General features: G+C 42.8%; 1 protein-coding gene across 1 annotated transcript in view; it reads left to right on the forward strand.

Moving 5' to 3' along the window:
* Window positions 1-16,205, forward strand: part of GREB1 (growth regulating estrogen receptor binding 1) — a 213,598-nt gene that overhangs the window by 139,454 nt on the left and 57,939 nt on the right. Inside the window, exons 19-23 of the mRNA XM_040348569.1 lie at window positions 1,316-1,431; window positions 1,575-1,777; window positions 3,328-3,417; window positions 8,460-9,037; window positions 14,668-14,770. Coding sequence (XP_040204503.1) covers window positions 1,316-1,431; window positions 1,575-1,777; window positions 3,328-3,417; window positions 8,460-9,037; window positions 14,668-14,770 — 1,090 coding nt within the window. The remainder of the gene's footprint in view (window positions 1-1,315; window positions 1,432-1,574; window positions 1,778-3,327; window positions 3,418-8,459; window positions 9,038-14,667; window positions 14,771-16,205) is intronic.

The raw sequence follows: 16,205 nt of genomic DNA on the forward strand, positions 1-16,205 counted from the left end.
TATACTAGCATGCAGCTGGTGTAGGCAGCTTATTTAACTGAATGGATACACATTTGGGTTCATTTACTAAAACTGGAGAGTGCAAAATCTGGTGCAGCTCTGCATGGTAGCCAATCGAAGTCTAACTTCAACTTGTTCAATTAACCCTCTTGGCGGTGTTCCCGAGTCTGACTCGGGGTTAGATTTCTGTGCTGCGATCGGTAACCCCGAGTCAGACTCGGGCTTGCCTCGCTGGATCCACAGACAGTGTTTACTTACCTTGTCCCTGGATCCAGCGATGCCACCGCGCTGTGTGAGCAAACGGGGGGTCGCTCGATTCACACAGCGTCCTCCTGTGCCGCCGATCTCCGTTCCCTGCGACGTTACGACGCACGGGAGTGGAGAATGGCGCCAAATTCAAAAACGGAAACAAACACAATACACACAGTATACGGTAATCTTATAGATTACAGTACTGTATGTAAAAAATACACACCCCCTTTGTCCCTAGTGGTCTGCCCAGTGCCCTACATGTACTTTTATATAATAAAAACCTTTCTTTCTCCCTGCAAACTGTAGATTGTCCATAGCAACCAAAAGTGTCTTTTTATGTCAAAAAAGGTTTTAGAGCAGCTAGAAAACAGCGATAATAAATTATAATCACTTGCAGAATGGTGCGATAGCGATTTGTGGGGAAATACGTCATAAAAAAATAAAAGTATTGACAGCGACAATTCTGCAACTGAGCAAATTTCAGTGATTTTGAGTTGATTACATTATTGAATCATTTTTATTATAATTATATTATTATTTGTTATAATTATTTATAATTATTTATTATATTATAATTTATAATTTTGTTTTAAAAAAAAATGTCATACCCGGGATGCCTACAAGACTCTTGTTTGGTCAAATTTAAGTGAGTTATTCCTAAAAATTACAGGCCTACAGTATAAAACGCCAAATTTCCTTGCAAATAATGGTACCGCTTTCAGCACCTTTTTTCTGAAAGAATCATACCGCCAGGGAGGTTAAGCTTTGACCAAAAAAAATATCTGGAAGCTGATTGGTTTCTAGGGAAAACTGCACCAGGGGTAAATCAACCCCATTGGCTGTATGGTAGGTTCGCAGGAATGGGTGCAGAGCCCCAAAAGATGCACATATAAAAATAGATCACCTCCCTACCTGAGTCTGTAATTGCACAGTGAAAAAAACAGCAGCGGTCCACTTCTATGTTCACATTGCACCCCTCTAACTCTCAGCATGTTCTTTTGTTAGCATCTGTGTATTTTTTTTATTATTATTTTTTTACTAAGTCTCTTTTTTAATTTCATAGATCTGGCAGAAAATCGAGGATGAAGACTGGCAGCCTCGGACTTATCTAGAACTAGAGGGTCTTCCGTGTATTCTGATATGCAGTGGCATGGAACCTCTTGGAGAATCTCTGCCAAGGTACGAATGCCCCTGTTTTGGTAGATTTTAAAAAGGGGTGTAGCACAATGTAGCCAAAACCAATAGCCTGGGACAGGATTTGGACAAGTTGGATGGTCCTATAATGCTTTTTTGTGAATTTTTTTTATTCAATGTTTGTCCAGATCATTGAGGTACTGTGACCTCCGACTAGTCCAGTTCAGTACATGGGAAAGAACAAAAGTGGAGCAAGAGCTGGGATTTGCTTCATGTTTTATAGACACTGTGATGTCTCAGGACAAAGGGCTTGGAAGGGAAATGATGATGGACAGTGACCCAGACAAGCTAAGCAGCACAGACAATGAGGATGAAGAAATGATGACTGATGGTAAGCTATTCTCCAACTATAATTGATCTATCATCGTAGCAGCATATGTAGCAGGTATAGATCATCTGTGAAATAAAGGCCAGGTGCCCACTCCTCTCATCTTGTCACAAGTCTTCTTCTACGGACGCTGTGCATGCTTCATGCAGCACCATTTCCACATTCATTATAGCTCATAACTAAACATTTGGTTTAAATCTGCTAAATACAATACAGGTGCATAAAATAAAAGGACCCCTGCCCTTTGTGTGAAAGCTGTGGCTTCTCTGCAGAGGTCCAGTACTCCCCTGCTGTGTCAGAGCTAAAGCTCTCCAATCAGCAGGGAGTATGTTGGACCTTTGTAGAGAGACTGGTGTTTTAAAAACAAAATCAGGACTACAGTTTATTAAACTTTAGCAAGCAAACATGATATACACAGCCAAAATGCATGACGATAAAGGAATTTCAGAGCGTCTTTGTGCCATATACAGAATACCACAATCAGAGAACAGTGGGTACTCGTATAGCATATGCAGAAAAAACATTACAGAGCTGTACAGTCTGGTACCAGAAATAGGAGAATAATCCCATACTCTGTAAGAAATAAAGGAGAAGAAGGATCAGCCCAGTATTCTATCCCACACCAAGTCCACGGGTGCAAAACCTGGTACTGCTAGCCAGTCACCCCAGAGCCTATCAAACCTGTGCAGGCATCCCCGAAGTCTGAAGGTATATCCCATACTCGAAACCCATTCTTTGTGAGTAGGAGCCCTATCACTTTTTCATTGCAGCAGGAGAAGCCTATGGACCTGAAACAAGGCTCTATAGAGAGACTGGTGATTGGACAGTGAAGTAGCAGCAGCAGACCAATGATGAGGTCATCCTTCTGCTCTCTCCTCCTATCAGCTTGTTCCTTTGTAGCTTATGTTCATACAGCATACGCCATTGGTTTCTAGCACTGCCTTTCTGTCTCCCAGCCTGAATTTTTTGCTTCAGGGATAACAGGAGGTTTTATTTAAAATATTTGTCGGCATAAAGGAAATCTTGAATGGTGGGGGCCAAGGAAATAGTATGTACAATACATTGCTTGCCCCTACCAAGAGGAGTATTCCCGGTTAACAAAGAAAATTAAATAAATTAATATCACCCTTAATAGATTTAAAAACCTATTTTCTTGAAAAGTGACAGAACATGTCACATTAGCAGTAATTAAGAACCAGTCACTTTGTTCCAGGTTCATGCCACTTCTAAGACACACATATACTAGTGTGCCCGCAACTTCCATAGAACATTGCAGGTTCAATTAAATTGACAATTTAATTTGTCACAATTTCCTAATGACATTAACGATGTTATATTCCATTTTCTACATAAATGACATCCATTATGAGTTTTTAAAATGAATTCTGCCAAATGTTGTGTTAGGATACATGCATAATTGGCGATTATTGAAAGATGACATCTACAAAGCACTAGATAAGTAATTGCTTACTGCTCTGCAGGTCAAGGGGATAATGACTTTGTATATGGCTCCAGCAATATTAATAGATTTTCTGTTCTTTTCACTGAACCAGGGTCTAATTCAGAGAAGCAGAGCCCTGGTAAAAGGCAGAGATCTCAGTCAAATGATTCCTCCTCTTCATCTGTGTGTTCTAAAGCTTCTGGTAAGATTCTTCCTACTTTAAACATTGGGGCTAATTAATGAAAACTGAAATAAAGAAATTATCATACAAATGGAGTTACATTTTTTTATTGTATAGAAAAAAAAAAAAATCTGATTGGTTGTGAACTCTGCTTATTTTCTTTCCTCTATTCTTTTTTTCAAATCAGCTTAAAGCAGAACTACACGGCATCTGAGCATCACAAACCAAAAACACAAATTAATTCATTTTTAACCTCCATGGCGGTAATCCCGAGTCTGGCTCAGGGTGGAATTTCAGTACTACTAGTGGTAACCCCGAGCCAGACTCGGGATCGTAGCCGTTTTACTCCTGTGTAGTGTGCTGTGCCTTGTAGTTCATTTTTCCTTTTTTAACCTCCCTGGCGGTATGATTCTTTCAGAAAAAACATGCTAAAAGCGGTACCATTATTTGCAAGGAAATTTGGCGTTTTATATTGTAGGTCTGTAATTTTTAGAAATAACTCACTTAAATCTGACCAAACAAGATTCTAATAGGCATCCCGTGTATTACATTTTTTTTAAAAAACAAAATTATAAATTATAATATAATAAATAATTATAAATAATTATAACAAATAATAATATAATTATAATAAAAATTATTCAATAATGTAATCAAATCAAAATCACTGAAATTTGCTCAGTTGCAGAATTGTCGCTGTCATTACTTTTAATTTTTTATGACGAATTTCCCCACAAATCGCTATCGCACAATTCTGCAAGTGATTATAATTTATTATCGCTGTTTTTTAGCTGATCTAAAACTATTTTTGACATAAAGGGACACTTTTGGTTGCTATGGACAATCTACAGTTTGCAGGGAGAAAAAAAGGTTTTTATTATATAAAATGACATGCAGGACACTGGGCAGACCACTAGGGACAGGGGGGGTGTGTTTTTTTTACATACAGTACTGTAATCTATAAGATTACAGTATACTGTGTGTATAGTGTTTGTTACGTTTTGAATTTGGCGCCGTTCTCCGTCCCCGTGCGTCGTAACGTCGCAGGGAACGGAGATCGGCGTCACACGGAGGGCACTATGTGAATCGAGCGAGGTCCCGCTCGCTCACACAGCGCGGTGGCATCGCTGATCCAGGGACAAGGTAAGTAAAAAGTGCCTGTGGATCTAGCGAGGCAAGCCCGAGACTGACACGGGGTTACCGATAGTAGCAAGAAAATCTAACCCCGTGTCAGTCTCGGGAAGACCGCCAGGGAGGTTAAATAAAGACAACCATCAAGTTAATTTGGAGTGCGGCTGTCCATATTTCTTTTCCCATCGATTCACACAGTGCCCGAGTGCCGCCGAGCTCCGTTTCCTGCGACGTTACGATGCACTGGGGCAGAGATCAGCGCCAAATTCAAAAAAGTAAAAACACAGTACACATACAGTAATCTTACAGATAACAGTACTGTATGAAATAATTACACATCCCCTTTGTCCCTAGTGGTCTCTCCAGTGTCCTACGTGCACTTTTATATTATGAATACCGGTTTTTCTGCCTGGAAACTGGAGATTGTCCATAGCAACCAAAAAATGTCCCTTATGTCAAAAGTGGTTTTAGACCAGCTAGAAAACAGCGATAATAAATTAGAATCACTTGCAGAATTGAGCGATAGCGATTTGTGGGGAAATTCTTCATCAAACACTCAAGGCTGCATTCACACCTGAGCGTAGCGTTTTTGTTAGTTTTTTCCCGGCGTTTTGTCTCACGTATTCGCGCGTTTGCATACAGCATCGTCCGATGTTTTTGAACTTCGACGTTTTTTATTTTAGCCAATAGGAAAAATTATCATCTTTTCATCACTTGTTGATATGTTTGTAGATTTTTTTATCTTCTGCCTGGGTGAAATGTTCTATTGATTAAAGTGACAAAACGCCCGTAGAAACGCTCGTTGTCGCGCTATAAGCTTGGATCGAGCGTTTCCATTACTTTCTATGGGAATACAAACGTTCTAAAACGCCCAAATCCGCACAATTTGCGCGACATAAAAGGTCCGGGAACTTGTTTGAGCTTCAGGCGTTTAGCGTCAGGAATACTGGCGTGGAGATGTGAACCATCTCCATAGAGAATAATGTATTTTTTCCCCTCTAGCGTTTTGGAGCGTTACGCTTCAGGCGAAAAAACGCTCAGGTGTGAATGCAGCCTAAAAGTAATGACAGCGACAATTCTGCAAATGTCAGTGTTTTTGATTTGATTACATTATTGAATAATTTTTATTATTATTATATTATTATTTGTTATAATTATTTATTATATTATAATTTATGATTTTGCGTTTCAAACTTTATCATACCCGGGATGTCTACTAGACTCATGTTTGTACTGATTTAAGTGAGTTATTCCTAAAAATTACAGGCCTACAATATAAAACGCCAAATTTCCATGCAAAACAATTGTACTGCTTTCAGCACCAAAAATCTGAAAGAATCATACCGCCAGGGAGGTTAATATACAAAGTAAACTTACCCATCCATCCATGTCTCTATGCTTTATTTTGTTGAGAAATCACTTTGAAAAACACCCCTCTAGCATTTCTAGCTTTGGCTATCTTGAGTAAAGCCCTGTACACACGATCGGTTTGTCTGATGAAAACGGACCGATGGACTGTTTTCATCAGACAAACCGATCGTGTGTGGGCCCCGTCGATTTGTTTTCCATCGGTGAAAAAAAATAGAACATGTTTTAAAATTTTCCTATGGATACCTTTGGTCTCTGCCTTAAATTCTATCCCGAAGGGTGACTCTTTCCCGGTTGACACTCTGAGAGCTTATATCTCCCTTATCGCCAAGGAGGGGAAAGATCCGCTACGATGTGGGAACTATCGTCCGATAGCGCTTTTGAATACGGACCTGAAACTGTTTGCCAAAATCTTGGGAAACAGGCTGCTCCCCTCACATACTGAGTCTCATACATAGGGACCAGGCGGGCTTTGTGCCGCAGAGGGAGCCGCGGGATAATACCATCAGAGTGGTTAACCTAATCCATGCGGCCAGGACATCCAAACGGGATCTTCTCCTGCTGTCCACGGACGCGGAGAAGGCCTTCGACCGCGTGGATTGGTCCTTTATATTGGCCACTTTGGAACACATCAGCCTTTGGTCCTCGATGAATTTGCCGCTCACCCAAAACATAGGTCTAGATTGCGCTCTGGGATTTCCTTTTAAGGCAGGACTGGACTTCCTTCTCTGGTCCCCAGCGAATTCAATAACCAAGCCTCTCTTTCACAATTCATAACCAATGTAATTGTTCCAAATGTAGAACATACAGAAGAAAGGCTATAGCGTTAGGCCCCGTACACACGACCAGTTTCCTCGGCAGAATTCAGCTTCCGACCGAGTTTCTGGCTGAATTCTGCCGAGAAACCCGGCCGTGTGTACACTTTCGGCCGAGGAAGCCGACGAGGAGCTCGGCGAGGAAATAGAGAACATGTTCTCTATTTCCTCGTTGTTCTATGGGAGCTCTCGCCCCGCCGAGCTCCTCGGCGGCTTCAGTGCTGAACTGGCCGAGGAACTCGATGTGTTTGGCACGTCGAGTTCCTCGGCCGTGTGTACGAGGCCTCATACTTCTACATAGTCAACACCCATTGTATTGCCAATTTTTTTTGGTAAAATTTTTACCATGCCAAAGATATGCACTATCATGGCCGCTGGTCATGATAATTTGCAGCTGGCCTTTCGGGGGTGACGACAATGTAAGTCAATGACCTATTTGTACTGATTCTCAGCTGCCTGTGAAAAAAGCAGATTCAGGCGTAGCAATAGGGAAACAGTCCTGCTCACAACAGCACTTTCTTCTTCGCCACTCTAGCCAGAGTGGGTTTAGTGTACCCGGACAGGCCTCTCACTGACCTGGCAGCCAGAGTATCACTCGGAATGTAGGGAAAATCTCTGCCACAGACCCTCCTTTGAATTGACATAGCGGAGATAATCCTCCTTAATAGGCTTTACACCTGGATCTCCTTCAGGTAGTTTGCAGTTAGGTTATCGACTGATAGGTGACCGATGTCCAGCCTCTCAGTACCCGGTTACCTTGATCCCCGGTGGATTGTTGAGACCCTATTGGATTGCCAGCCTCTCTTGGCTCTCCTCAGGCGGACTCCCCACCGAACAGCTTCCTCTCAAAGGAACAACAATTGGGATCTTCTTAGGTGTAGGGACCCAGTCGACTACTGGGTCCCACATCACAGCTGAAAGTATCCGGACCAACATGGTCCCGAAACCAGAAACACAGTGTGGCACGCGCACCCCGGCCCGGAAGGCCATTTAGCCGGGTCGCCGTGGTATGGTCACCCTGAAGGTGGGCTCCACACTGGAAGAAGACCCAGACCAATGGCGTCTGTCTCATAAATACCCTCCCCCAGCATGCACAGCAAGCAAAACCCCTCCTGATAGCCTGCTAGGGAAAAGCACCCAAACCTCGACTCCACTGCTGCCACCTGTCGTCCTGGGGTGAGATCAGCACCCCAGAAGCGACAGAATGAGCCCACAGCACAGCCAAGCTGAGACAGAGACCCAAATTTAAACAAATCAGCCTGGCCAGAGCCAACTAACTCTCTGACCCCCTCTAAATTTAAATTAACGCCGGTTCTTAGAAGCAACCAGGAGCTACACACACACACATATATATATATATATATATATATATATATATATATATATATATATATATATATAAATAGTTTTGAGATTTAACATGGAACTCTAGTCAAAGCATTTTTATTTTTGGATATAGTGAAAAAGGAGTAGAATCTCTAGTTTCTATTTCTTTATGTGATCTTATTAGCAAAATCTTCCTGCATTTCCTGATGTGTCACTTGGACAAGAAGTGAAGAAAATGTTGTTAGTAGAGTAGGGAAGGGTTAGAACCTCAATCAGGTGTCTCCTTATTCCTCTCTGGCGACCTCACAGAATATAGGGAAAAGTCTTCACAACATGGGCACAAACAGCAAGATAGACACCCAATAGAAACTGTAACGCTATTCAACGCAAAATTGTTTTTCACTTTATATTGTATTTTTTTAGGTTCCATAGCAGACAGCGAGTCCTCATTATCCCCTATGGCAGAAGACATTGCAAAGCCGACTCAGCATTCAGGGGTTTCTAATAGTGAAGATTGCATAGCTGCATCAGAGAAAATAAAATTGTCAGCTGATAGGAACGCCAAGGTTGTCACAAGTGAACAGATGGACAGCAACAGTTCTGCCAAGTCCATGAAGAATCCAAGCTCCATATCCACCACTTCTTCATCATCATCATCTTGCTTTAACGGTGCTAATGGCCTACAAATCTACCAGTGTCCTATGGCCAAGGCTTACAAACAGCCACCTGTGGTGTTCCTCTCCAAACTAGTGTATGATATCATCACCTCCACTGACAGCAGTGGTCTTTCTAAGTCATCATCTTTCTTGCCACACTGTGATGTGGCCTGGGCCAGCTCGTTCCGCCCACTTCTGAGCAAAATAATGACTTGTACGGAACAATCTTTGTACTACCGCCAGTGGACAGTGCCAAAACCAAGCCACATGGACTACAGCAATGTAAATGAAGGTAGAATGGACACCTTCCATCCAAGAAGACTGTTGCTTAGTGGGCCACCTCAGGTACCTAGTCTGTTTCCCAAAAAGTATATAAAGAAATGCATTATATATTCTACTTAACAGGCAAAAATCTCGTCAGGAAAAAAACTTTGTTTTTCCCGATGAGATTCTTGGCAAGAATCTCTTGCCGCCTGAGTGTACTCACTGACCTTTGAAAAGAACCGTGGTTCTCTTTAAAGGCAAGAAGGCGGTGACGTTATCGCGTACAACGAGCATGTGCTTGTCACATTCGATCCCGTCGCCGCCATCTAGCTTCACCCTACCTATGCCGTGGAAGCTACCGTGCATGCGTCAAAGTCATTTCGAGCATGCGCGGGTTTCCACGGTGACAGGCAAGTATACACACTCTCGGGTTTCTCGTCGGCAAGAATCCCAACGAGAAAATAGAGCGCAGGTTCTCTATTTTTCTCGTCGAGATTCTGGCCAGATTTCCAGACGAGAAACCTGAAAGCCTCGTACACACGAACGGTTTTCTCGGCAAGAAAGCTCTACCAGCACCGGTTGTGTGTACAAGGCCTTACAGGGAACTGTGATCCAATCAATAATGCCACTCAAAGGCTCCTAACCTCCTCCCACCATTTGAGAAAACAGTAATGCCATAATATCAGGTGTCCAAATAACTTTACTCCTCACAGTAGAGCAGAAAAAAATTATAAAGGAATGGCTGATTTACATAGTAGTGCGGCCTTACTATTTTAGATTGGTGGACAGGAAATGTTAAGATTTGCCTATAACTTCAGCTGCCTATATCTCTGACTTTACTGGTTGTTTTGTCATGCTTTTGTCACAGAAGGTCTCCAATGCTTATCTTTTTTTTTATTATATGCTCAGTTTGAAATGACTAGGTTCATAACAGGTTTACCTTCATGTATTATGTGTAAAACAAGGGGAAAGGAGATCACTTTATTTATGCAAATTGTCTTGCAAAGAACTGGCTTGAAAAGATCGACTCTGTTTTTTACAGTAGGTTTGCGCATCTTGTAATATTGTGTTAAGCCGGCCAAAGGCAGTTCGATGCTGAATCAGCCTAGATTCAAACCATTTATGGGCAAGCTGAATGCATCCAAGTTGATCGCTTGATAGATTTTACATGCAATTCTTGCTAGTGGCTGCCCATGGTTTAAAGAGAGTGCATGGGCTCAGTAGTAAGTGACGCAGAGTTCAGAGGTCAGGAGTAAGTGATGAGGAGTTTAGGGGTCAGCAGTAAGTGATGAGGAGTTTAGGGGTCAGGAGTAAGTAATGTTGAATTCAGAGGTCTGTTTGTAAGCAACAAAGAGGTAGGGGCCAGTAGTAAGTGAAAAAGAGTTATGGGTCAGGAGTAAGTGACACAGGGTTTAGCGGTCAGGAGTAAGTGACTCAGGGGTCAGGAGTAAGTGACACAGGGTTCAGGGGTCAGGAGTAAGTGACGCAGGGTTCAGGGGTCAAGAGTAAGTGACTCAGGGGTCAGGAGTAAGTGACACAGGGGTCAGGAGTAAGTGACGCAGGGTTCAGGGGTCAGGAGTAAGTGACGCAGGGTTCAGGGGTCAGGAGTAAGTGACGCAGGGTTCAGGGGTCAGGAGTAAGTGACGCAGGGTTCAGGGGTCAGGAGTAAGTGACGCAGGGTTCAGGGGTCAGGAGTAAGTGACGCAGGGTTCAGGGGTCAGGAGCAAGTGACACAGGCTTTAGGGGTCAGTGGTAAGTGACTCCGAGTTCAGAGGTCAGTAGTGACAACCCACCCACAAATATTTAGAGCTCAGAAAGATGAGATAGACAATCGATTGTGACGCCCTCCTTTTCATCACACACTACATGTAACTACATATCCTAGGAAAGAGGGGGTGATCACCATATCACTTATTACAGTGTCATGGCCACATCCCTATGGTATATAACAAAAAGTTGTTCCCCCTAAAATGGGACTTTGAAAGCCAGACACTGTGATGTATGTAGAAACAATGTTTATTTGCATAGAAAATGTTAATGGACGTGGTATACAAAAGTAAAAAAAAAACATGAACCAAGATGGATAATGTTCATGTATGTAACAATACAAACATCAACTGTTCTGTCTGTAACTCCACACAGTAATGTGCGGTTTTCTCCCTGGTGTGGAGTGTCGTGCTCACCCCCTCCCTTGGACTACAGGAGAGTCAGGACGCTCTCTACGTTGCAGATAGAGAAAGGAGCTGTATGTTAGTGGGCGTCCTGACTCTCCTGTAGTCCAAGGGAGGGGGCGAGCACGACACTCCACACCAGGGAGAAAGCCTTGCATTACTGTGTGGAGTTACAGACAGAAGAACAGAAAGTGAGGATTTCTCAGAAGAAATAAGGACATTTAAAAGCAAAATGGAAGGATGAGGTAAGTGAAGGAGGACTGCACTAGGGTAAAGGAAGCTATTTAGGATTTTTTTTTTTTTACCTCTACAACCCCTTTAAGATATGACATTTTGGATGGATGACCCTCCTGTCCTACCTCTAAACTTCCCATTGCAATCTCTGCAAAGATAACCTGCAATGCTCACTTGAAGATTTAGAGGGGGGAACGAGCACCCCTGGGTGACAACCACACTCCTCTTAAAGCGGAGCTCCACACTAAAGTAGAACTTACGCTCATCGGAACCCTCCCCCCTTTCAGTGTCACATTTGACTCCTTTCAGGGGGAGGAGGGTGCAGATACCTGTCTAAGACTTCCGGGAGTCCTCTCTGCGGGGATTCTGCGGGTAGTGCGTCACTTCCCGCCCCCGCCCGTTGTGTTCTGGGAAACACACGGCTCCCAGAACACAGCGGAGACCAGTGAGGACGGCGCTGCACGACTCGTGCATGCGCCGTAGGGAATCGGGCAGTGAAGCAGTGAGGATGGCGGTGGGGGCAGCAGATAGACGAGCGATTGCTCGTCTTATGCTGCAGACGTCGCTGGACTCCAGGACAGGTAAGTGTCCATATATTAAAAGTCAGCAGCTGCAGTATTTGTAGCTGCTGGCTTTTAATATTTTTTTTAACGGGCGGAGCTCCGGTTTAAGGCCTCATGTACACGGGACGCTGCTATACGTAAGTTCAGAGGCAGTTGGACGCTTTTTTCATCCAATGTTATCCTATGTGACCATGTACACAGTCTTGTTTATTGCCGTGTTTAGGCAGTTGCGTTTAACAGCGTTTCTTTGAAAGCAAAAAAATGGGTTCAGACGCAGAAGATTTCGACTTTTTAGACACCAAACGCGGCTAAACGCGGTTGTTTCGTTTTTTTTCTTTATTGAAACGCTTCTAAATGCAAACGCGGCAAAACGCTGCTAAATGCGGCATGTAAACGTAGCAAAACTGACATTTTAAACGTGGGTTACTGTCTGTCATGTTTAATCATTTAGTAGCAGTTGTAAAAGTGTCCCGTGTACATGGAGCCTTAGGGGGTGGTATCATCAGGGGACAGGAGCCAGGGATCGGCCTTTGATCTGAGAATTTGAGCAGAGCAGAGAATATTCATTAAAGGGAAATGGAAGAAAGAGGAATATGAGTTGTACACACTGTCGGAATTTTCGATAAAAAAAGTCAGATGGATATTCCGACCAATGTGTGTGCCCCATCTGAGTTTTCTTTTTTTTCCGACGGAAACAATTCTATCGGAAATTCTGTCCGTCTGTATGGAGCTCCGGCGGAGAAGAAAACATGCATGCTCAGAATCAAGTCGACGCATGCTCAGAAGCATTGAACTTCATTTTTATTGGCTCATCGTAGTGTTGTACGTCACCGCGTTCTTGACGGTCGGAATTTGATGTGACATGCTCACTCAAGACATCTTAAACGGAATTCCATCTGAAAAATCCGTCGGAGTTTATCCCAAAGGAAATTCCGATCGTGTGTACAAAGCATTATAGTTCTTAACCTTCTAGCAGTGCCATGACAACATTCAGATAGCTTTGAGACATGAAGGACTAGAGCAGTCCTTTAACCACTTAAGGACCGCCTCCTGTACATATACGTCGGCAGAATGGTACGGCTGGGCACATGCACGTACATGGTACGTCGCATTTAAGAGCTCAGCCGTGGGTCGCGCTGGCGCGCACACGCGACCCGGTCCGAAGCTCCGTGACCGCGGCCGCGGGACCCGCGGACCCGAGCGCCGCCAGTGTCCCGCGATCGGTCACAGAAGCTGAAGAACGGGGAGAGGTGTGTGTAAACACAACTTCCCCGTTCTTCACAGTGTCATTGATCGTCTGTTCCCTGATATAGGGAAAGACGATCAATGATGTCACACGTCCAGCCCCGTAGAAGAATACGTATCGGCCTATACTGAGGGAAATTTTTTTTTTTTTTATATCTTTTTTGGGGATATTTATTATAGCAAAAAGTAAAAAATATTGAATTGTTTTCAAAATTGTCGCTCTATTTTTGTTTATAGCGCAAAAAATAAGAACCGCAGAGGTGATCAAATACCACCAAAAGAAAGCTCTATTTGTGGGGAAAAAAGGATGCCAATTTTGTTTGGGAGACAAACAAACTTTCCCTGTTCTTCTCTGTGGCAGTGTTACTGACTGATCGTCTGTTCCCTTAGGGCACACTTAACCCCTTAGCGCCCCCTAGTGGTTAAGCCCTTTACTGCCGTTGTAATTTTCACAGTAATCAGTGCATTTTTATAACACTTTTCGCTGTGAAAATGACAATGGTCCCAAAAATGTGTCAAAAGTGTCCGATGTGTCTGCCATGATGTCACAGTCATGAAAACGATCGCTGATCACCGCCATTACTAGTAAAAAAAAATATTAATAAAAATGCCATAAAACTATCCCCTATTTTGTAAACGCTATAACTTTTGCGCAAACCAATCAATAAACGCTTATTGCAATTTTTTTTACCAGAAATATGTAGAAGAATACTTATGGGCCTAAACTGAGGGAAAAAAAATGTTATATATATTTTTGGGGATATTTATTATAGCAAAAAGTAAAAAATATAGATTTATTTTCAAAATTGTCGCTCTATTTTTGTTTATAGCGCAAAAAATAAAAACCGCAGGGGTGAACAAATACCACCACAAGAAAGCTCTATTTGTGGGAAAAAAAGGACGCCAATTTTGTTTGGGAGCTACGTCGCACGACCGCGCAATTGTCAGTTAAAGCGATGCAGTGCCGAATCGCAAAAAGGGGCCAGGTCCTTTACCTGCATAATGGTCCGGGTCTTAAGTGGTTAAGAGCTTCATATCTAGGACTAAATACTACATTGATTGTCTTTCTCTCCATTTTCACATTTTGTTAATTATTAAGTTATAGGTGTGCTTTTCTTCTAATCCTCAATATAGTGTTTTATACTGTTGAAATATTAGTCATACTCTCACAGGCACTAGAAAGGTTAAATGGATCCCAGAAATGAGCTTGTTTTGGTTTGGTAGGTAGATAGGAAATTGGAGAAATCCCATGCGTCAAGGAGGCCTTTGCAGGCACCAATGAATTGTCGGTTTCCAGCTGAGTGTCTAATGAACTTTGCAAATGCGTTTAATTAGCATAGACCACATGGTTCACAAATCCCTAATGAAACACCGCAAGCTGGTAAATATTATCATTATTTTTTTTTTGTATGTTGGATTATTTGTGCGCTTTTATTTATTTAAGCTCTTTAGAGGATTCGGTAAAATGCCAGATTAACACATTATTGGTGCCTTATAGGTGGGAAAGACGGGAGCCTATCTGCAGTTTCTCAGCGTCCTGTCTAGAATGCTGATACGATTGACTGAGGTGGATGTGTATGATGAAGAAGAGATAAATATCAGTGAGTTGTTTTTCTTTAATTACATATTATGGATTATTTCAATTAATTACAGAAGCTTACAAGATGGTAAGGGCTGTCAAGGTTTAATAGAGCACAGTACAAGCAAACATGTTGGAAGCCTACACGGGTGCACGGCCTCACCTGCACTGAAGAAGAATACATATGGCTAGATTCACAAAGAGTTACGCCGGCATATCAGTAGATACGCCGTCGTAACTCGGAATCTAAGCCGTCGTATGTTTAAGTGTATTCTCAAACTGAGATACACTTAAACCTAGCTAAGATACGACGGCCTGCGCCGTCGTATCTTAGCTGTCTAGTTCCGCCGGCCGCTAGGGGCGTGAACGCTGATTTACGCCTTAAATGCGTAAATCAGCGGGATACGCCGATTCACGAACGTACTCTTGCCCGTCGCAGTAAAGATACGCCGTTTACGTAAGGCGATTCCCGGTGTAAAGTTAGTCGAACAAATAGCTGGACTAGTCAATGTTAAGTATGGCCGTCGTTCACACGTCGAAATTTGAAAAATTTACGTCGCTTGCGTAAGTCGTCCGTGAATGTGGCTGGACGTAATTTACGTTCACGTCGAAACCAATAAGTCCTTGCGGCGTACTTTGGAGCAATGCACACTGGGATATGTCCACGGACGGCGCATGCGCCGCTCGTTAAAAAACGTCAATCACGTCGGGTCACGAGTAATTTACATAAAACACGCCCCCCTCATCCTCATTTGAATTAGGCACACTTAGGCCGGCCCATTTACACTACGCCACCGTAACTTAGGAGGCAAGTGCTTTGTGAATACAGCACTTGCCTCTCTGACTTACGGCAGCGTAGCGTAAATACGATACGCTACGCCGACTCATTAATATGCCGCTGTACCTGAATCCACCTAATAGGCCTTCGGAGATAAATTGATGTGTAGGAATACTGCAGAGAAAAAAAGATGTACATGGAAAAGCTGGTGCAAAAAAACTGAAGTGTTTATTATAACCAGTGAAGTGTATTTAAAGCCCAAACTTTTTTTAATTGTTTTTTATTCCGCATTGCCAAATTCCAGGGAGCACAATTAAACTAAAAGATTGCGTGTATGCTTGTATTTGGGTTTATTTATTAAAACTGGACAACTCAAAATCTGGTGCAGCTCTGCATGGAAACCAATGAGCTTCCAGGTTTTTTTCGTTAAAGCTTAATTTAACAAGCTGAAGTTAAAAGCTGATTGGCTACCATGCACATATGCACCAGATTTTGCACTCTCCAGTTTTAGTAAATCAGCCCCATTGTGCCTCTTGGATGTGACTATTTTTGGATGACAGACCCCTTGTTTTTATGATTTGTCCCATAATGGGCAGTCAATTTTATGTGTACAAGCAAGCATTTAAGAGCCCTTTCACACTGAGGCGCTGCAAAAATGCCCTAAAACGCCTTTAGCGAT

The sequence above is a fragment of the Rana temporaria genome, chromosome 4 (genome assembly GCF_905171775.1).
Source record: "Rana temporaria chromosome 4, aRanTem1.1, whole genome shotgun sequence".
Classification (NCBI taxonomy): Eukaryota; Metazoa; Chordata; class Amphibia; order Anura; family Ranidae; genus Rana; species Rana temporaria.